We start from the raw sequence: 21273 nt of genomic DNA on the forward strand, positions 1-21273 counted from the left end.
TGTTTTTATCAACGAAGAAGAAGGAATAATTGCGGAACAAGCATTTTTTGCAGGAAAAGATGCGACAATGATTGATATAAGCGATAGCAACAACGCGTCACCTAAACTGTGAGTGAATGAAGCAGATAAAAGGGAAGAACCAGAATTGGCGCATTGAACAGAGAGAAAGATGGTGCTGAACTGCTTGAGAACCCTATGCAAACCACTTTTGCTGTTTAGTAGCTCAACTGCGTTAAACAGCATCAAATTTCCCTTTGCTGCGCAGACAGCCAACAGAAGTGGAGGAAGCTTGTACTAATGGGGTGCAGTGAATGGCAAGGGAGGCATCTGATGCGACAATACGACATTCGATGGGAATGGCGAGTGCACACAGGAACGAGGAGAATTCTCTATGCTGTAACATACGAAGTACGCAAGGCAGATCATTGTCAGGAACTTTTTTGAAGAGAAGCATCAGAATTGCTTTTGACACCTCTGGTTCGAACATCCCAAAGAGTCTCCTCTTCATCCAGGTTTCCTTCTCTATCGTATGCAGAGTTCGGGAATCAAACAGCATTATGAATATTCCTCCCTTCAGTCTAGTTCCGATGTCCACCATCATTCGTTACCGTTGCGCATTCCAAAAGCAGAGGTATTCATCCACTCTGAGTATGAGGAGCGTGTTTCGAGCAATGGAAGAATGCAGGAAGAAGGAGGTCATGATGCCTTGCGTGTTATTCTTAAGCTGTTGAATTGGACTGTTTCTGTATGTTCTGTTTGTTCAATGTTTGTTTTGAAGGCTGAGAAGATGAAAAAGGCGACTTTCGTTGCCAGAACGTAGATGATTGAGGAGAAGTTGAAGCAGATGAGTCTGATGTCATTCCGAATGCTTTGGAAAGTGGATTTTTGCTTGTCTGAAGTTATAATCCTGCAACTACCTGAACAGTTCCAAGAGTCGAAGAAAGACATTTCATCAAATAGAGAGAATTGAGAAGGTTAAAGTGTTTATGGTTTCTCTTTCTCCTTTTAGCTCATTCTGTCCGCCTCACTCTCTTCAAACAGAAGATGTTCTTCGTATTTCCCGTAGAATGGTGCATCGGTTGTGCTATCTTCGTTGTCTCCCTCTTCGTCTCACTCCGTCTTCCACTCATCCCCGAATAAGAGGCACACGCAGAATTAGTCGAATTTCCTCTGCTGTTGAGTTCCTGCTTTGCCTTCGTCAATTTCTTCTTTTCTACTACGTTAAAGTGTTTACACAGTATCATTGAGGCAATGTTTAACTGTGATGCTTAATCGTATGCAGATACCATCGGAATATATATCTGTAACAGGATGCTCAAAATTTTGATTGCTTTGTCCAAAAATAGAAAGAGAAAGAGAATAGATAGCACTCACTCTCATCTGCCACAATTGGCACAACCACCCCGGTGTACAACGTCAGGCTTCCAAGAGAATTAAATGTATTCAAGTTATATATCGATTCATCCCGTCAAATCCAACTGTGAAAGCAGTTGGGTCTTCTGGAGTCATGATGATTACGATATACATCTCCTGTGCATGAAGAGGAGAGTGTGGCGAGATAAAATGTTGAAGATAAAGATAGCGACCTGGTTATGCGCTTTTTGACAGTTTGGCAGTGTATTTTGTTCTGTTTCTGCTACAATCCGCAACATTATCATCTCAAGCATTCTTTTCGCTGAATGCTTCGTCTCTTTCCCAACATCCTGCCTGATGCATCCAATGACTTCTGAATGGGCATACATCGAACATCCATCTTCGATTGGACGGACAATCAGACAAGGGTTAAGATGGCTTTGGAAGAGGAAAGAAGAAGAAGAAGATGATAGTTGCGGTGATGAAGTGGAGAAGAGATGGGAGTTGTGTGCTAAATGCTGATGAGAAAGCGAAGAAGAAGTAGTAGTGGAAGTTGAATAAAAAAAAGACAGAAGAACGATGTTATTAAAAGGGATCAAAAGCAGGTTGTCATTCCGAGGAAGTCTAGATAAACCAGCACGCTTTTTTGTCTGTTCTTTTAGCGAATATCGTGAATGTGCAAGAAAAAAAATTATTGAAGCAATTCTTGTTTCGTTCGATATTTTTCGTTAAAGTGTGTGTGAAATAGAAGCTGTTGATCTTTATTTCACATGATCCAACATCATGAAAAAATAAATCTTACCTTTATTTTGAATCTTCCATAAAATATTGGTTTTTTCTTACTATTACAAAATACAGAAGATAACTTTGCAATAATGCTGCCAATTTCCGGTCTCATTGCTTAATGGGTTATAATGCTTCTTTTCACGATAGATATCCCTCCTTCAAAATTGCCATTCAAATTCCTTGTCAAAAACACCACAAATTGTTTCTCTTTCCTTATTTTCCGAAATACAATAAAAATTTGGTTGTTCTCCATTTTCCATATAATTCCATCCTCTTTTTCACTCATTCATTAAATAACTTTATGAGTAAATTATCATCTCTTGTTCTAAATAAAAATTATGAAGCATGACACTGGTATAAATTCTCCTATTTCATAATTTTAATTCAATAATCACCTCTATTCTCATCGTCATGCTCTCCAAAGCGAACATTGGTCATTTTAATAATTTTCCAAATTCCTGAAGTTTGGAAAGGTTACAAATAGGAATATCTTCGCAATCGATAGAACAATAAAAAATGCATGCATTAATATTTTTTCATTCAAAAATGAAATTGTTGCATTTTGTCTGCAATCCAATTTCAAAAACATGACGAAAGCATTCCAAAATCAACGCATCTCCATCATTGCCTGTCCCTACCACACATAATAATATCGCCTGCTCTGCAGAAAATATTCGCTTACCGATCTCTGATTTTAAAAAGGAATATTTTTGTTCTTTCAAATCTGATGATCTGAATTTCCATTACTGCAAATCAAAAAAGATTTATCGTTTTTTCTTTCTTTGTAACGCCTTGGCAAATAATACTAAAATTTTTGAATGGTATAACAATTTAAAATTTCGTAGTTGTTTTGAGTTTATATTTTGCCCAAATTTCTTCTTTCCAATGATATGCGGATTCAATACGAATTACGAATATTCGTTGTTTTCCGTCTGCAATGTGCTTTCAAAAATGCAGGCAACGAGTGAAACCGAAAGGTTAAATGGTTTGTGCTCATTATTGCATTTGAATTCATGATTATTGGATTTCATTTATTCTATCTTTTCATAAAAGAAATGTTTTCTGAATTTGAACGTTGCACTGTCGTTGAACAGAAACAGAAAATTGAAGAAATGAATGGAATAATAGACGAGATGGACAAAGAAGAACTTAAATTCGTTTTCGCAACAGAGATGTTCAATAAAATCCACCAAATAATTGAAGAAAAGAAATTATCAATGGAAAATGTAATTTTGCTATTGAAACACATGGGATATTGCATTAAGCTGAAAGGAGTTTATGTTAGTAGCTATGAAAAATCTTCGTTGTGCAAAAGATTTGAGAAGATGATTATTGAAGAAGAAAAAGAAAAAGAAGGAAAAAATGAAAAATTGCTGGTTGATCTTTGTGAATGTTATCCTTTATTTTATGACGAATGCACGGACATTCCAGAAACAATAATTGGGATTTGTGGGAAATACCTTATGAAAGCAGCATTGAAGAAAGAGGAAAACGAGGAGACACAAAAAGAAGTGGAAATTGCTTTGATGGCTTTGAGAAACCTTCATGAATATTCTGTGTGAGAATTTCTATTTCATTTTTGATATTATTGATATGCCCCCTAATTTTTAATTAGAAATCGGATAAAGAAATATATACATGCGAGATAAAAGAGATCATTCAATATCATCAGAAGCATCATAACCTAACATCGCTTGCTTATCAAACAGCTTGGCAGTTTTTGATTAGCAGATTTTACTATGGAGAAATCTTGGAAGTTGTTATTGCAAATGAGCTTCATTTTGTGAAAGAGGCAGTAAAAGAACTGGAAGAGCTTGAGAAGTGTGTGGATTGGAAGAGAAAAGAAGAAGGAAAAAAAGAAAAAGAAAACAAAAAAGAGCTTCTTTTGATAAGATGGCTGGGAACATTGGACGGTTTCTTATCTTCATGCGAATTGTGGAATGAAGCGTATTCTGGGCTTATCAGCAGCATTACTCAGGTACTTCGAGCAGCAAAAGTGAATAATGGGGGAATTGGCTGGTGGTGTATTAATTTGCTTAAAAGAGCAGTTGATAGCAGTTCTGTAAAAATTGATGACTTACTGAAAGGAAGAGCCATTGATGCTGTTTTGGAGGCGATTCAGAGGGTAACATTGGATAACAGTGAGGTAAGTGAAAGCATGCATTTCTTTCTCTTATTTCAAAAACAATTCAAAAAAGTGGAGGATGACGAGATCGAAAAAGAAAAAAGAAAGGCGTTGTCAAAGATCATTGAAAAGATGGAAGAAGAAGGATATGAAGATATCATCACAAGCTTTTGTGAATTACTTCATTTTCTTTGGGTAAATAAATGTTATCGACATTTATCGTTGGATATTTCTGATTATTTTGTGAACATTTAAGGAAATGAGATGTTACATATTTTGAAACTCAAAAATTTCTTTCTTCTTCTTCTTTTCTTTATTAAAAATCTTCTTCAAATGATTCGTCCTCTCAAAGTTTCATAAAAAGAATTAATATGCACATGTATATTTTTCGACTTCAGCAACATTTTCTCTTCTCTTTTGAACAATTTGTGCTCTTCGGATTTTTCCTTCACTTTCTCATAATCGACAAGTCTTCATTGAACTGAAGAAGAGAAATCAAAACCCAATGATGAAAAGATGATTTGTGAAATGAATGCGATTGATAAGATAAAGATGCTTTCTTTTGGTGTTTGAAGAGCTGACTGTAGCTTCTCAACCATAAAAGTTCAATTGCTATTAAAATATCTTCTTCCAATATTACTCGTCAAACAGTCAACAAGAAAATAATATCTTCAGCCAATTCCGAATGAGAAAGAGAAAAGAAGGCTTCACAAAAAACGAAGAAAAGAAATACATTTTCAACAAAACAGGTTTTTATTTCCAATCCAAAGGCTTTTATTTGCCCTTATTGTCATCATTCTTCAGCAGTTCAGTTTCTTCAAACAGCACAAATTAATTTTTAGAATTGAATGTTCACAAAACTGCTCAATTCAACAGTGGTTGAAACAATAACACCTGATTGATATTCATCCTCTTTCTTTGAGGATGATGATAGAACTGAAAAGAAAGGAAGAGCAATTTGAAAAAGAAGAAGAAAAAAGAAAGACAAAGAATAATCAAAAAGATTGATGTTATTCTTCTTCCTCCTCCTTATTTGACAATGTTAATTCCTCATTTTCCCCCTTTTCCATGAAAAATTAATGAAATCTATATTTTTCAGGAACATAGCTTGCTGCTTTGATTTTTATTTGAAAGAGAAAATTTCCTTCTGTAATAGTAATGATAATTTTCAATTTATCACGGATTATAACAAATCCTCTCATCAGCACATACAACTCTATTTTAGCTTCTTTCCTATTTATCATATTTTAAGATAAAAGCAATGATCGAAGTTCCACCTTTCACATATCTTCTCCAGCTATTTCGTTAAATATCATGTTTGTTCACAAAAACAAATAGAAAATTCTCTTCCATTCAAGTCAATTTAAATATCCAACAATGTTTAAAACAATCATTATTTAAAAAGACACAATTCCACCTTTTTCATAAAAAAATTTTTCGAATCTTCAACAAAATATGGGTGCATTTATTGAAATTGGGATTAATTAGATCAAGTCGATTATAAAGTTTGTTTAAAATTAGTTATTTTGTTGGTAAACATCATAATTTTAATATCGTTTCACTACAATTCTCGTTATCTTTATTCTTTTTAAAAAATATACTGAATCTAAATTTTTTTTCTGATTTTTTCGATGAATTATGTTAGATGCCTGTCACCATTCAAACAAGAAAGGTTCTGAAGAACCCATTGCTCCACCGTAAGCAAATGGTATTTGCTCTTGATATTTCATAATATTTTAAGCACTCTAAAATTAAACATACATATTTTTATTTTTTTGAAAAAAAATTTGCTTTTTCTAATAATACGGTGTTTCTAATATTTTTAAATATTAACAGGTTGTTCATGTGCTTCACCCAGGACAAAAAGCTCTTTCTCGTATTGAACTTCGCAACAAGCTTGCGAAAAACTTCAAAGTTAAGGATCCTGAATGCGTTATCACTTACGGACTGCGCACTGTTTTTGGAGGAGGGAAAACAACCGGTTTCGCTCTCATTTATGATAAGAGAGAACACATGAGAAAAATTGAAATCCGTTATCGTAAGATCCGTCATTTGGTGGCAAAGGCTCCAAAGAAGAAGACCGTCAGAAAGGCAAGAAAGGAGAGAAAGAACAAGGATAAGAAGAATAGAGGTGTAAAGAACCAGAAAGAACAGAAAGCAAAGCGTCGCCAAAAGAATCAGTAATTATTATTGATTCATCTCTATCATTTCGGATGGTGTTGCTTGGCATTTAATTTTTCTAGCACTTCTTGTCAAATATATCAAATTCTGAATGTTTATTTTTCGAGAAGTATTTTATATAACGATATTATTTTTTCTTCAATAAATAAAATGTTTTAAAAAAAATTGTAAAAATAGTGAATTGAAGTGAACTTAAGTTGTTTTAATGCCAAAAAGCTCATTGTCAGCATCTTCATCTATATCGCTGATAAAATCAATGATGTCTCTTTTCGTGTGAAATGAATTGTTGCCCTGTGAAATTGCTTCCATTTGTTCTTCGTCTTCGTCTTCTTCTTCCCATTCTGATTCATATTCGTCATCGTCATATCCTTCGTTGATATCCTGTCCTCTTTGGAAAAGTTCTTCAGCTTCTTTGATTCTTTTATCAATAGATTCTTCTCCGGGAGAGTGTGTAGTGCTAATTGAGTTGTCGAAGCCCATTGAAGAGAGACTTGAGTGTTCATCAGGTTGTGAAATAGGAAGTGTAACCTTTGGAAGTGCGGATGGAGTATTCTCTATGCGATTATTCTGATTTTGTATTGGTTGGTCGATAATTTGCTGGAATGGTTGTGGTTGCTCTTGTTGTAATGCCTCTTGTTCAATTTCTTTTTCAGTTGGTGCAAATTGCAAATCCACCGATTCGTTTCCTTCTTTTTCTTCTTCTTCTTTCTGCTCGTCTTCGTCATACTCTTCGTATTCCTCCTCATATCCCTCATCGAACTCATCATCTGTGTAGTTCTCCTTAAGCGGTGATTCTTCCAATTTACGTTCCGCAAAAGAAGACTGCGCTGGCATTATCTGTTTTTCCTCGTCGATGCTTGGTTGAGGCTGTTCTTTGGATTCGCTGTCTTCTTTTGGGTATGCTTCTTCACTGACTTGCTCGACTTCCGGTTCGTTCTGTGGCATCTGCTCGCTTTGACTTTCTGCAATTAACTCTGCTTCTAAATCGTCTTCGTTGGCTTGCTCAGATTCATTGAGATTATCATCTTTCTCTTTTTCATTCTTCTTTTCTTCTTGTAATTCTATCTCAGTTTTCATAGGCTGAATTGGAAGATCATGTGTAATACTTTTGCTGTTTTGTTCGTCAGAAGTTCTGAAGCTCAAAAGAGAAGATTTTTTGAAGTCAGAATCTCTATCTTCTCCTTCAGAATTGAAAAAGCTGTCAAAACGATGCTGAAGCTGTGTGAGTGCTGATGTAACTTTCTGTTAAAAACAAAGAAAAAAAATAAAGATATTTGAAATAGAATGTGAACGATGAACAAAATAATTTGGGTGCACAACGTATTTTAAAGAATAGAATCGAAAAATAAGACACACATCCAAATCATTTCGAAGTTGGTTAATGCGAGCCTCTTCTTCTGCAATTGCCTTACGTTTTTCCTCATTGTTTCGCTTTTTGATCTCAATTTGTTCCAAAAGATGTTGTTTTTGAGAGATAAGTTCCTCTTTCTTCTTAATAAGTTGATCTCTTTCTTCTCGTTTTGATCTAATTTGCCCGTGTTGATCTCCACTGCCTTCAAGTTCCTTCGCTTCCTGCTCTTCTGCTTTCTTTTCTCTTTCCGCTTGGAGCTCTCCTAACATTTCACTAAGCGAAGTGAGCGATGACGCCAATGACGCTTCTTTCGCATGAAGAGCCAGCACAAGTTGCGAAAGACGCTGCGTGAGAGAAATGAAGGACGCATTTTCAGAAGAAGAAGAAGAAGAAGAAGCTGATGCTGATGTTGATGACTCCACAGATGATGATGATGATGATGAAACAAATGAAACATTTGAGCTAGGGGGTTGAAGTGGAAGTAAAAGAGAAGGATCAACAGAAAGAGCTGACATAACCGAATGAACCGAAGATGGCTGTTCTGTTTCTGGAGCTGCGCTGCTCTTTTTCTTTTTCTTCTTTGGCTTCTTCGTTTTGTCAGAGGATTTCACATCCATATCAGGATTTTGTGTATTCTTCTTTTCTTCAGAAATCAACTGAGATTCTTTCATCTGAATGGAGCGCTGCGGAATTGAAGAAGATTCAGACTGCAGATCCAAAACTTCCTTGCTTCCGCTGTTCTGCTCACGAAGTGAATGTTGTTGAGTGCTTTGCTGCTGGTGGGGAAGAGAAGATTCATCCTTGTTTTCTTCAGATTTTACGTTACTAATGTGTTCTTCCTTTATCTTTTCCTTCGAAATTGCTTCTGGCTTTTTGGAATTATTTTGATGAAATTTGTGAGCAATGTGAAGTGTTGGGATTTTTGAGGGTGATCGAATTGATGTTGGTGCAGTAGACAATCGAGTAACATTTCCCCTTTGTGGAATTTTCGAAATTCCTTGTGAAGGAGATTTGATTGAAGTTTTTGAAAGTGGAGAAGAGACATCCACAGTTTTTGGTCGATTCACAAACGAAATCGTTGAAGATAAATTTTGTGGAGCATGATGTGCTGTTGTCTGTGATTTTGAAGCTGAAAGAGATCTTGAAGGAGATGATGTTGATTGACTATAGCGCGACTGAGAATACGTTTCCACCCTTTTTGGAGATGAAGATATAGAAGTTGAATGCCCTGATGCGCGAGGGCTAATTTGAGAATAAGATTTTGCAGTTCTCGGTGACCGTGAATCAGAAATATGTGTTCGATGGCTTGATGGTAAAGTAGATGAAAGATTTGAAATAGTTGTTGGAGATCCACGAACAATTTCAGATGGTTCTTCTGAAGATTTTGTTGATGTTTTTGTTGATGGAGATGAATTTGTCCTCCATTGAGAGAGTCGTTCATGTGTGACTTGAATTTTTCTTTGGATCTGGCCATATCCAGAACGTCTAGTCGATGCACCGCTAATATCTGCAGTGGGTTGATTAGATTGAGATGCTCGGTGCATGGGCGTTTGCAGGGAATTTAATTCAAGCTTTGAAACAGTATTCGATTGTTTTGGACTTTGCGATTGAACGGATGGAGATTTTGTAATTTCTTTTGATATGCGTGTAACAGAATAACCTATATAAATAGAAATAGAAAAAGTAATACAAAAATACTTTCTTTTTAATTTGTATTCAAATTAACTTTGAAAAGAAAAAAATGTGAACCAAAGAAAAAGAATTCAAAATAATTTTCCAAATAAAAAAAATTTGTACCCTTTTTGGCTCATTTTCTTTGCGTAACACTTGCGTGTAGCAGCAAATTCCTCAAAGTGAAGAAGTTGGTTTTCAAATAGTCAATTTTATTAATAAAGGTGATCAGATCAGATAAAAATTATTAATATCGTTTTATTTCTGATACCAAAAAATTGTTTATGAATTCATTACTTGTATGCGAAAGAATAAATGATTCTCAATTGGATAAATTATTTGTTAAACCTTCTATAGCCAAGGTTTTTCATTTCTTGCTGTATTTTACTATTTCAACTTTTTTCCAATGCTCAAAGATAGAAATATGTTCCACAAACTCAGATTTAATAGATAAAATAATTGAAGAATTTATTCAGAAAATGACTTTTTGTTCTTATCCTGTTTCAGCATTTTCATGCGATTCTTTAATTCAACTGTTACCTCATGTTAAAAATGGAATTTCATATGGATTCCCCTTTTTTATACAAAACAATACATGTTTGCAATTATTTGTTTTTTTAAAAGTTTGCTAAACTTCTATTTAACAAATCATAAGCAAAACTTAATCTTTACCTTGATGAGTCTTCAGCCATGACAGTGAGCTTACCCAAACGTAAGTTCCGAAACTCTTCACTTATATATGGTGTGAATTGTAATTTAATCCTTTCAGTGCTTCAAAAATTTTCTTTTTCCAAAAAATTATTTTTGTTAAAAAAGAATGTCACGTCGATGTGCCTGTTAGCACGAAGGATAACAAAGTTAAATCATTAAATTCATTTGCATCATTTTTGAAAAAAGCTCTTCGCGCTGAAATGCCGACTAAGATGTCGTCTTCTTCTTGTTCTTCGTCTGAACCATCATTTTCTTCACATTATTTGTTTATTCCAAACTCCATTCATTCTGAGCAGTCTGACGATTTCTTGAAATCATTCCCACACATAAACACTCATCATATCTCTTTGAATAAATCATCTTTTGTTCTTCCTCCGCGACCTCATCCGTTTTCAATTCTATTAACAAACGAAGAAAATCATCCTTCTCCTGATCGCCCTGAAAAGCGAATGGATGATGGACATAAACACCAACCAGATAATTTAAAGAAAGATGAAAATGATGAAGATAATGTCAATGAATGTTTGGAATGGATTGGAATGCTTTCTCATTTAAAGGATGATTTTGACGATTTAGATTTACATCCACAAGCATCAAAGGATTCTTCAATTACAAATGAACAAGCAATAACCAAAGGCACCCGATATATTTTGAAGGGGTTATTCGATGAATTTCTACTTAAGCAGTTTTTACACCATTTACATAAAGCATTTCAAGAAGATAGTTCTGAATTGGATGGAGATCCTAAATTAGCTGATCAATATGCGACAATAAAATTTTATTCAAGATCAGAAACATCATTTCTCGATTCAATAAAAGCAGATCAAGCCATCCCTTTGTCTTCAATGATCGTTACCACTCCCGGCCTTTCATCAGATCCAATAGATCCTTCAAAGCAATCAAGTCCACAAAAATCAGACATATTTAACAGCTACGAAGATATTGTTGTTGCATTTGATTTTGCTCTTTTATTTGATTCAAATGAAATTATTCAATTAAGTCAATTACATTAAGTTTTGAAAGATTTGTTTTGTTTGATCAAATGTAACATTATTATTTTTTTAATTTTTTAAACAAATGTCACAACCAACAAAATCTTCAGGAAAAGGAAACAAAATACCTAATCCTCAATATTTATTGGCAAGATTGCGCGAGTTTAACATTTCTGTATCGGATGAAGCATTTTCAAAGCCTAATCTTCAAGATATGATGAAAATATATACAGGGGTATTTTTTTTCTCACATAAAAATTTTACAAAAGTAATGAACCAAATAGTTTCTGAAAGAATTTTCTAGTGATGAAAATATGATTGATGGCTCTGCGGAATTTGAAGAAGCCCAAGGAGAAAAGTCATATCTTGTTTCTGGAAAAGAAAAACTGAAGCTTTTCATAAAAATGTATAAATTTTTTGAAAGTACAATTTCTTATCAAATTATGTTGCATTTTGTACATGCAGTTTAAATATGATGAAAACCATAGGATTTGAAGGATTCTCTTTGAAGGATATTTTTATTGTTCCTGATTCGAAGACAATGTCTGTTATCACATCCAGACTTGTGGAATATAGCATTTTCAGAAATGAACAATTAGAAATATTGGAAAAAGAGAAACAGGATTATGTTTGCACCACAATTTTGAAACTTTCTATTTTTATTTGAAGTTTAGGATGCAGAATTTGATGAGCATGCCACGCTGGAGCAAACAAAAGCCAATCTTGTTTCTGAAATAGAAGCAATTCGGTTTGTCTTCATTCTTGTCATTCTTTATGAACATTTTGTATTTTTAATAATAATTAAAAGCATTCAACAAGCAAATGAACTTCCAAATCAGGACGAACTGAATCAAAAATTAATTTCATTGCAAGCGGAATTTCAGCAAAAAAACCAAGACATGCATCGAATGCAAACTTTGCGATCAGAAGTGAAAGCACAATATGTTCACGTTCAAACTGAATTGGTATTGGAAATTATGAAAGAAAGTGATAAATGAGATATTTTTTAAATATTGATTTCTTAACAGACAAAGTTGAATAGTGATCTCAAAACAAAGGAAGAAGAAAAACAATTGCTTCAAAGCCGAATTGTCGAATCTCCGGAACAATACCCAATGGTTTGTAATTGTGATTTATCAATCTTCGCAACAAATCATTTTTTGCTTGAAAATTTATAGAGAATCGAACAATACAAAAAAGACCTCGAGGAGCACAGAAGGAAAAAAATAGCAGCGGATTCCGAGTCGCTTCTAATACAAACACAAATAAAGCATCTTACACAAATGAAAAAAGTTTGAATTTTTTCTATTCAAATATTCAATGCTGATGATGTATTTGTTAACATTGCAACAGGAATTGGACGAATTGAGAATAAAAGATGCACTAACCCAACATCAAACATTGACAAAATACAGAACAGCTCTATTTTCGATACAAGATAAGTTAAGAGTTTGGCATTACTCTTGATAAATATAAATGATCACAAATATTTACCTAATGTTTTATCATTTTCATGAAAATTTTAGAGTTCTCTTCGCGAGCTGCAGGAAATGGAGCCTGATATCTTCTTTTTAAAACAGAAAATGATACAATTAAACGATCAGTACAGAAATTCCAAAGAAGAACATGTTTGCTTTTATTATACATTTTTGATGCAATGTAAAATTTCTTCAATATTCATGAACATTACAATCATTTATTTCTCAATAACATTTCATTTTTTCTTCCCAGAACCATCGAATGGAAGAAATCAGAACAGAGATTATCAAATGTGACCAGGCGACGCAAGCGATTCGAGAAGGCATTGCATTAAATGCAGAAATGCAAATGCAAATTGCAAATCTGAAAAAGACTGTTGCAAAGAAAAAGGAGCAATTGATTCAGTTAAATACGGAATGCGATGAGAAAAAACAAAGGTTACTGGGAAGTGTGAAAGAATACATGAAGAAAATACAGACTGAGATAAGTGCAGAGTCTTGAAGCAGAACGAAACACGACATCTTTCTCATTTCATATTAAAATTGCAAAACTTTACGTTTTTCACTTCGTTTTGTCTCCTTCAAATCATTAAATTCACTTCTCCATTTCACTTCGCTTCTTTCTGTTTAATTGCTTGAAACATGCTCCAATCACATACACACACTAAAAAGAGGAAAAGCAAGATGTGAACTGAATTATTAAAGCGTTAATGCAGTGAATGTGAGATGAAAAAAGATTGCATATTGAAACAATGGAAACTCAGAGGATAAAAGGAAAAAAAGAAATGAGATGACTTCACATAAGAAAAAGATAAGTTGATGAGTGATTTTTGTTCTCTCAAAAGCATTTCTTGTGGATGATTGATGGTCCAACGTCTTCATATTCATCTTTAGTGATCCAGACGCCTTCAAGCGGAAGCGCTGCGAAAATCGAAGCGCCAACCCACACAGCATACTTTCTTTCAGGAGGGGCAGTGATCTTTATTTTCATTGCAGTTGGTGCAAGAGCCATAAGCTCCTTACCCATTCTGTCTGCCATCCCACTAAACATGGTAGAGCCACCAGAGAGAACGACATTGCCATACAATTCGCGCCGAATGTCACTGTCACATCGCATAATCGAATTGTAAGCCATTTCATGAATACCATTAATGTCCACACCTGCAAATAACAAGATGAAATAGAAAGAAGTAAAAAAAAGAGGTAAGAAAACTAATAGAAATTATCATTTTGTTTCAGAAGCACACCAAGAAGCGATGGCTGGAATAAGCCTTCGGGGCATCTGAATCTTTCTGTTCCGATGTGAAGTTGATGCCCATCAGGCAGTGAAAATGATGTCTGTGAGAAAAACATTCAAAAATTATTATTCAAATAAGTGAATAAGATAACAAATGAAATACTTCGATGCTCTTTGCTGCTGAGAGAGATGTAATTTCTTGCTCAAAATCGAGCGCAACAAAACAATGCTTTTCTTTACCCATTCTGATGCATTCGCGTTCTGTAAGAGACGAAAATGGAGGAGACTCCAACGAACCCGGGTGTGGTGGAGTTGACGTAGCAACATCCTTTTCTGCCAGAAGACGAGATAAGAAATCTGAAAAATAAAAAGAAATTTCAAAATGAAATGTTAGCAAACACCATTAAAAAAAGAAGAAAGAAAGAAAAGAAATATTTAACCAGTAAGTGTTCTGCCTGCAATGTCAAGAGTAAGAATAGACGAAGCGATTTTATAGCCTTCATAAACAGGAACGGCTGTTGTCGATGCTTCTCCGCAATCAACAACAACACCAGTGGTTTTCCCTGAAGTGTATAAAGCAAGAACTTCCTTTGTCTGGCTGTACAGATCTGAAAATTTTCAAAAAAAATTATCAAATGAAGAGATTAACAAAAAGCAAGTGAAAATTATTTAAACGAAATATTTTCAAACTCGGAACGCGAAATGTTTCGAACATAATTTCTGTCATTCTCTCTCTTTCTCTTGGTGGATTTCTGGCTGCTTCGCTAAGAAGCACAGGATGATTTTCTGGTTGTGTGTGAAGCAGCGTAGTAAATATGTAATGCCAAATCCTAACCATATCGTCCCAATTTGTAACAACTCCTTTTTCGATTGGATAGCTTTATATAAAGAGTAATTTGAAAATTTCAAAAAAAAAATTGTAAAGAATTTTAAAATCAAAAAACACACTTTAATACAAGTGCACCTCTTTTTAATTGCGCCTCTTCTCCGATGTAGCACTCTTTTTCTGCTTTATCAGCTCTTTTACGAACTTGAGCTTCTTCTTCGGTTGTAACTCGATTTTTTGGCCTACCAACCATTGTAGGCAAAATAGAGCGAGGCTTGTCATCACACGAAAATCCTGCTTTTATCCATCCAGATCCATTATCAATAACAATGGGTGAATTTTCACCAAGGTCAATTACAGGAGGAAGTGACATTATTTTCTAAATACCATAAAGAAAACCACATAAGACATTATTATGATTATTACATTTTGTTCAAATATCTTTTTATTGCTAAATAGCAAAAAAGTGATGGCAAACTTCTTTATTTTAGAGAAAAAATAAAGAATCAATGAATCGAACTGCTTTTTCAAAATATTATGGTCACTATTTACAACTTCGACGAAAAGATAAAAATACTTGTCATTATTCTCAATTTTCTTTTTTGAATTTAGCTCATAAAAAAAATTTACCCACAACAAAAAATTTTATTCTAATCATTTTATAATATCTTAGTAGATGTCGTTTGAAGTGGAAAACGCTTCAGGACATCTTCAAGAACTTACATCATTACATTTATTAGATGAAGAATCACTCAGATCAATACAAGGCATTTCGGAAGAAGATATAATTAACGAAAAATCAGATTCAGTTGATGTTCTTCTTGAATCTCATGCTGAAATTGATGGCACTATTGTTAATTTTGCGCATATACCACGAAAGGGTCTTTCTTTCCAGCTTTGGCCATCTGCAGTTGCATTAGCTCAATATTTTGCTTTTTTAGTGAAAAAAGAAAATGGTTTTTAAGAGGGAAAGAAGTTGCTAGAATTAGGTTCAGGGACTGGATTTCTGGGCGCATTTTGTGCAATGCTTGGAGCTAATGTTATTGTTTCGGATCTTCTCAAAACTATTGAAGTATTAAAAAGAACTTTGACTTTAAACAAATTGGATTCTTTAAAGAAAGAACAGCGCATTGGAGTTGCGAACGCAATTCCTCTTGATTGGCGCAATCCCTTACCGAAGGAGGATGTTCTGAAAAATTATGCTGTCTCCTCTTTGTCTTTATCCTCATCCTCAAGCGATGCGCTCGCGACTTCTTCTCATATTGATATTATTGCTGCAACAGATTGCGTTTACGAAAGAACGTTACACGATGCACTTCTGAAAACATTATTACAATATTGTGATTTGCAAACAACTGTGTATTTTTGCAATGTGAAGAGATTTAAAGTTGACAATAAATTCTGGAAAAAATTGGGAAAGTATTTTAATGTTGAAGAGGTGTGAATCTTTTCATAGGTAGTTGTTTTATTTGTTATTTGTTTGGTCAGATTCAGTTTTTAGATCAAGAAGTCATCAATGAAAACGAAATTGATGAAAAAATTCACGAAAAAATCTTTGAATCAGAGATAACAATAGATGGCGTTGAAAAAGATGATACTAAAAAAGATGAAAAGCAAACAGATCAGTCCAGCTCAATTCATCCAAAGAATCGCAGAAAAGGCGGGAGAGGTTCTCTTTATATGTGTCGTTGTACACTTAAGCAAAAATAGAAAAATAAATTATCTTTTATAATATTGAAACAAGCTTTTGTTATTATTTTGTGAAGTGGGGTTTGTAAAAAATAAAGAGATAGAAAACATTGTACAAAGTTGCTACTGCGCTGTTAGTTGAGGCTATAATTTGCTTTGAAGTTGCTCGATTATCATTTTCTTACCCTTTGATTCGAACTTTAGTAAAATTGATCTTTTCCACTGAACAGTTGTGCGAACAACATCAGCTGATGAATTAAGAACCCTCAGCAACACTTCTGTTGGGAGTGGAGGAAGAGGAGCAGGCGCATCAGCAGCTGTTGGGAAGTGTGAGAGGAGATAGTTTGTCTGGCAAGCTCTGAAGAACTCGTTGAAGCGTGTGAGGAGAAGTGAGCGGAATGAAGCGAGCAGTGGAAGAGGAATTGTCGGTGGAAGAGAAGATGAATCCGAAGGAGTTGATGTTGAAGATGCAGAAGATGATGATGGTACAGAAGAAGAAGAAGAAGAAGCCGAGAGTGATTCGCTTTGCAGGAATGAATCAACAGAGGCAGATACAATTTCTTCGAATGGGAAAAGATGGAGGTTGATAGAAAAGAGAAACTGACCATAAGGAGTAGATGCCTGTGATTGGTCAACAGAAGGAGGAGCGAATGAAGTTGAAGGTGCGGTGATAGAAAGGATAAGCGGATTGTGCGAAAGAAAATTCCTCATCAAAATATATTGTGGTGCGTCTGGCTCAAAGCCAGCAAGAAGAGTGAGGAAAGGAGAGTGATTCAAGTGCTCAGGAGGAACCAGAGAAGAAGAGGAAGGCGGTGTTATAGAGGATGCAAAGTGATGCTCAAGCCATCCGAAGAATCTGTCAAATGGCTCAATGGCCACATCTGCATGTGAATGCTTTTGAGGTGCTGATGGCTGGCTCAATGACTTTTCCTTTTCCTTTTCCCTATCCTCAAATCCACTCTCCTGAGAACTTTCTCCAAATACGATAGAGATGCTGCTGTCTGTCTCAGATTCTCCTTCTTTCGAATGATTAGCCTCATTTCTCTTTCTTTCTTGTTCTTCTAGAAAAGCTTGCTTTTTGGCCTCAAATTGAGATGAAGCTGAATATAAATCTATGTCCCCTTCAGCTTCTTTCAAAGATCTTTTCAGCATAGAAATAAGTACATCGTGAACCTTATTTGTGGAAGAAGGTCTTTGGCAAGTGCCTTCAAGGGACTTTGCCATCACAGTTAGAACGCTTTGTCCTTCGTCGATCCAGTTCATGTGATCCAGTTGATGCAGGCTAGGAGATTTGATTGCAGCAGATGAGGGTAGAGAGGAGGGCGAGGAAGACGATGATTGAGAGATATCAGAAACAGGTTGAAGAGAAGAAAGGAAAGAGATTGCCTTAATGCTTCGAAGGAAGACAAAGAAGTGGAAGATAATTCGTGGGATGAGTGCGTAAAGGTTGCAAGAATTAGATTCAGAACTCGAATTTATTGAAGAAGAAGAAGAAGATGATGATGATGATGAGCTTTCTTTCAGGTTGGAGTTGTTTGACGAAAGCACATCCAACGAAGACTGAAGCTGTTGAGCTGGAGTTGCACAAAGCATCGAGAAGAAAGGGGAAGAAAGAAGAGGCAAAGCGGTGACTGAGATGAGCTGTGGTGTGTCTTTGTGTGTTTGCTCGTTCTCTCTCTTTTCGCTTTCACAGCTGCAAATTTTGTCTGTCACTTCAGATTTAGTTTCATCAGATTTATTTTCATCTGCTTGTTTTTCTTCCGTTTTCTCTTCCATCATTCTTTTTTCCTCTTTTTTCTTTTGAACTTCCCTCTGAATCTCTTCTCTCTTTTCTGTAATGTCAAGCAAAGACGCCACAGATGCCCATCCGTTCAGACTTTGCCCTCGCACAGGCTCTTTTTCTTTGTCTTTCTCTTTCATTTTGTTCGCATCTTCAGAATTGCTGGTAACAGACCCATTTTCCTGTTCTGTTGCAATATTTTGAGATGGACTTTTCTGAACTTTATTGGAAGCATTGGGAGAATACCTGAAACAAGATCGTTTCATGTATGGAGCCTTTGCAAAGATCGGCTGGCTGCTCTGTGGGCTCAATTGCAAGGAAGATGATGCTTCACTTGATGGCGACTGCATCGGAGATGGAGTGGAAACAGGCGAAGCATCAGGGCAAGGGCTCTGAGCATCTGGTGTTGATTCAGCAGAAACCAAAGAATTTGGAGTGGCAGAAGGAGATGTCGGAGAAGGGAGCTGTGCAGAATCACAAGTTGCCTTTACTGTTTCCACAGGTGCTTCTGATGAAGCGGATTGAGGGGATGGAGGCAGCTGAGGTGTAATTACAGCAGGAGTTAATTGGCCAGATGCTGGACGGAACGTATTCGAAGGGAAAGGATTTTTCGGGGGTGGCAAATGTGGAAGCAAAGGGAGCGAAGGAGGAGAAGGAGGAAGCGTCAGAAGGCGATGATTTGCAGCTGCTCTGAGATCAATTAAGAAGGACAAAATCAGCGGAACAGACTGAAGAAGCACATAATCTCTTTCTCTCACTTCTTTTGGCTGCTCATTCACTTGGCTTTCATCTGCTTTGCAGTTACATTCGCATTTCTGAGAAGATCCTACTTTCTGTTGATTTGCCAACAAATTGCTCATATCTTCTGCAGTTGCCCACTGAGCCTCCTTCAGCCAGCGCCTGGCAGCATCGATCCAGAAGAGCAGGAGATGGAATGTTGAACTCGTGTCTCGTGCTCCCTTCTGCTCCTTTTGCAAGTTCCTTTCTTCTCTTTCTTTCAACCTCCTTTCTCGCAGGCGCCCTTTCTCTGCATTCCGCTCGATTCGCTTCTGTTCAATGGAAGCAACTGCATTTGGTTGCAGATTGACAGATGGAGAAGACGCAGCTGGCGATGACTGAGGTTCAGTCGATGCTGAAGGAGTGGATACTGCTGCTGATGGTGTTATAGAGCCACATTCATTTGTCGATGCTTCGCTTTGGACAGCTGGTGTCTCTGCGCAATCTCCGGCTGATGCTGGAGAAAGTGAAATGGCGACTGGTGTCTGATTGGGAGAAGATTTATCAGATGAATCTTTATCATCTAATGGCTGCTGCGGATCATTGGTACAACCACTTGCTTCTCTTGAGCATTCTTTTCCTTCGCATTCGCCTTCAGCTTTCTTTTCGCACAAACACGCTTGACACTCCGAAGGCTGAGCTATCTGCGGAGTCGGCTGTTGTTGCTGCTGCTGTAAGCGCTGGCGATGCTGTTTTCCCTTCGACTTTGTGGGAACCGTCCAATCCAGCACACCCGTGCTTGAAGCAGGCTTGGCTGAAGACACTGAGGTGCCTTCTGATAACGTTTGGGATGTGCTCTTTTGTGCATCTTCGTTCAGCACAGACAAAAATGATGTCAACAGCAGAGAAAGAATCCGATGCAAAACAACAAGGAAATAGCGAGAAGGGCAGAGCAGCACAAAAATGATAAACGGAGAGAGCGAAGGATGGAAGGAATGAAGGCTCGACTGGCTCTGCTCTTCAGAAGAATGCCCTGAAGCAGAATCTGAAGAAGCTGATGAAGATGATGCAGGGCAGAAAAACATTGGCATATTTTTGGCATCTTCGAATAAGTCATAGATGAAAAGACTGTTTGGCTTTGTTCGTCTTTCTAACACATTTTTATGAGACAATTGCTTTTCTGGAAAATGCTCTTTGTCTTCGATAATCCGTATGCATTCAGCCATCCCTTCTGCACACAGCCACTCTGCAATAAAGCTGTTCATTTCTCTTTCTTTCTCTTTTGATTTCAAAGAAGCCATTATCCTGTTAATGATCTTGTTTCTCTCTTTGAAAGCAGCCAATTGCAACTTGTACTCCGTTTTCCGCTTTTCATCCTCTTCACTAAGCGGAACTGAAAGAGGACTGACAGAAGGAGTAACAGTCGAATTAAAAGCACAAGATGAATCACATGAAGGCTGAGATGAAGATGGAGTCGCAGATATTGAAGGTTGTTGAGATGTAACCGAGCTTGAAGATGGTTGTTGTTCATTAACAATTTCTTCCGCAAGCTCTTTATTTCCTTCAATTTTCTTGTCGTTTGCTTTTGGTTCATTCTTTGCAATTTCATTTTGTTTCCTGCAAATAAAAGCCTTTCTTCTTCTTTCTTTTTCCTTTTCCTTTTCTAAATTTTTTGCTTCTTCAGCACGTATTTCTTCAATAGACTTCTCCTTTGATGACGTTGCCCATCCATCTCCTTCGCTCCCATAAAAGAAAATTGATACAGCTTCACTAAGTCCAGTGAATGCAGACGTTTGCATTAACGGGAAAAGTTCATGAGCCAATGCATGAGGAAGGCGAGGATCAACAAATTCATTATCCTGTTGCTGAGGCATATGTTTTTCAGAAGGGAAATCTCTTGTTATGCGCTCCTTTTCTAATTGAATGAGAATTTCCCTTTTTAGATGAAAAATAAAATTTATCATAGAATCTTTCATTTTGTCAGTAATTGGACAAGGCAATGGGGGTGAAGAATAAGTGACTGAACATGGTTCAGCTACCGTAGTGAATTCTTCCTCTGGAATTCCACGTGGTATTGTTGGGGGGTCATTAACAATCGAAGGACACGCAAAAAGTGGTAATTTGGTTCTAAAATAATATATTAATTTAATTAGTGAAGGTTCGGAAAGTATGAGAGGCGGAGAAGAACCACCGGAGCCTAAGACGCCAGGTTTTGGCATTGCTTTCAAATAAAAAATTTTTTAAAAATTATTATAGTTAACATTGATCTTTCGAGTGTTAATGATGATATTTGTTCATTTTTTTCCGCATCTTTTATGATTATGATCACCGTTTTGTAGTTTTTTGATGTTAAGCATTTATATCTATGGAACAGAA

The 21273-nt window shown here is 36.1% G+C and overlaps 6 protein-coding genes across 6 annotated transcripts; 3 read left to right on the plus strand and 3 right to left on the minus strand.

The window, feature by feature from the left end:
- Nucleotides 1-5719: 5719 nt before the first annotated feature.
- MONOS_9470 (putative 40S ribosomal protein S24) lies at nucleotides 5720-6636 on the plus strand (the record flags this gene model as incomplete). Its single annotated transcript, XM_067879973.1, has 4 exons — nucleotides 5720-5723; nucleotides 5753-5769; nucleotides 5910-5972; nucleotides 6101-6636. 4 exons carry the CDS (start codon nucleotides 5720-5722, stop codon nucleotides 6446-6448), a joined length of 432 nt encoding a protein of 143 aa, XP_067729343.1. The 3' UTR covers nucleotides 6449-6636.
- Nucleotides 6556-9340, minus strand: MONOS_9469 (uncharacterized protein; the record flags this gene model as incomplete). The annotated part of the gene is made up of 2 exons (XM_067879971.1): nucleotides 6556-7687; nucleotides 7802-9340. The coding sequence occupies 2 exons, from the start codon at nucleotides 9338-9340 to the stop codon at nucleotides 6638-6640; spliced, it is 2589 nt and encodes an 862-aa protein (XP_067729344.1). The 3' UTR covers nucleotides 6556-6637.
- A 606-nt stretch (nucleotides 9341-9946) lies between these two features.
- On the plus strand, nucleotides 9947-11221 carry MONOS_9468 (uncharacterized protein; the record flags this gene model as incomplete). The annotated part of the gene is made up of 3 exons (XM_067879970.1): nucleotides 9947-10064; nucleotides 10123-10209; nucleotides 10284-11221. The coding sequence occupies 3 exons, from the start codon at nucleotides 9947-9949 to the stop codon at nucleotides 11189-11191; spliced, it is 1113 nt and encodes a 370-aa protein (XP_067729345.1). The 3' UTR covers nucleotides 11192-11221.
- A 14-nt stretch (nucleotides 11222-11235) lies between these two features.
- MONOS_9467 (Centromere-associated protein NUF2) lies at nucleotides 11236-13310 on the plus strand. The gene is made up of 10 exons (XM_067879969.1): nucleotides 11236-11405; nucleotides 11455-11576; nucleotides 11636-11798; nucleotides 11845-11918; nucleotides 11979-12135; nucleotides 12199-12288; nucleotides 12349-12462; nucleotides 12524-12619; nucleotides 12697-12798; nucleotides 12902-13310. The coding sequence occupies exons 1-10, from the start codon at nucleotides 11256-11258 to the stop codon at nucleotides 13148-13150; spliced, it is 1317 nt and encodes a 438-aa protein (XP_067729346.1). The 5' UTR covers nucleotides 11236-11255; the 3' UTR covers nucleotides 13151-13310.
- Nucleotides 13311-13486: 176 nt separating this feature from the next.
- MONOS_9466 (conventional actin) lies at nucleotides 13487-15084 on the minus strand (the record flags this gene model as incomplete). The annotated part of the gene is made up of 6 exons (XM_067879968.1): nucleotides 13487-13809; nucleotides 13896-13986; nucleotides 14049-14242; nucleotides 14326-14493; nucleotides 14576-14763; nucleotides 14834-15084. The coding sequence occupies 6 exons, from the start codon at nucleotides 15082-15084 to the stop codon at nucleotides 13487-13489; spliced, it is 1215 nt and encodes a 404-aa protein (XP_067729347.1).
- A 1346-nt stretch (nucleotides 15085-16430) lies between these two features.
- MONOS_9465 (uncharacterized protein) lies at nucleotides 16431-21150 on the minus strand. The gene has a single exon (XM_067879967.1). The coding sequence runs from the start codon at nucleotides 21114-21116 to the stop codon at nucleotides 16545-16547; it is 4572 nt and encodes a 1523-aa protein (XP_067729348.1). The 5' UTR covers nucleotides 21117-21150; the 3' UTR covers nucleotides 16431-16544.
- Between the last annotated feature and the right edge of the window lie 123 nt (nucleotides 21151-21273).

This window comes from Monocercomonoides exilis (genome assembly GCF_001643675.1).
Source record: "Monocercomonoides exilis strain PA203 chromosome Unknown scaffold17-1647472, whole genome shotgun sequence".
Classification (NCBI taxonomy): Eukaryota; Preaxostyla; order Oxymonadida; family Polymastigidae; genus Monocercomonoides; species Monocercomonoides exilis.

What these genes read in the sequence shown, in the direction of transcription:
- MONOS_9465 (XM_067879967.1), bottom strand. Translation starts at nt 21,116, where the DNA reads ATGCCAAAACCTGGCGTCTTAGGCTCCGGTGGTTCTTCTCCGCCTCTC.
- MONOS_9467 (XM_067879969.1), top strand. Translation starts at nt 11,256, where the DNA reads ATGTCACAACCAACAAAATCTTCAGGAAAAGGAAACAAAATACCTAAT. An exon ending in TGATGAAAATATATACAGGG is followed by an intron (nt 11,406 to 11,454) that starts GTATTTTTTTTC and finishes TGAACCAAATAG; the next exon opens with TTTCTGAAAGAATTTTCTAG. An exon ending in GAAATTCCAAAGAAGAACAT is followed by an intron (nt 12,799 to 12,901) that starts GTTTGCTTTTAT and finishes TTTTCTTCCCAG; the next exon opens with AACCATCGAATGGAAGAAAT.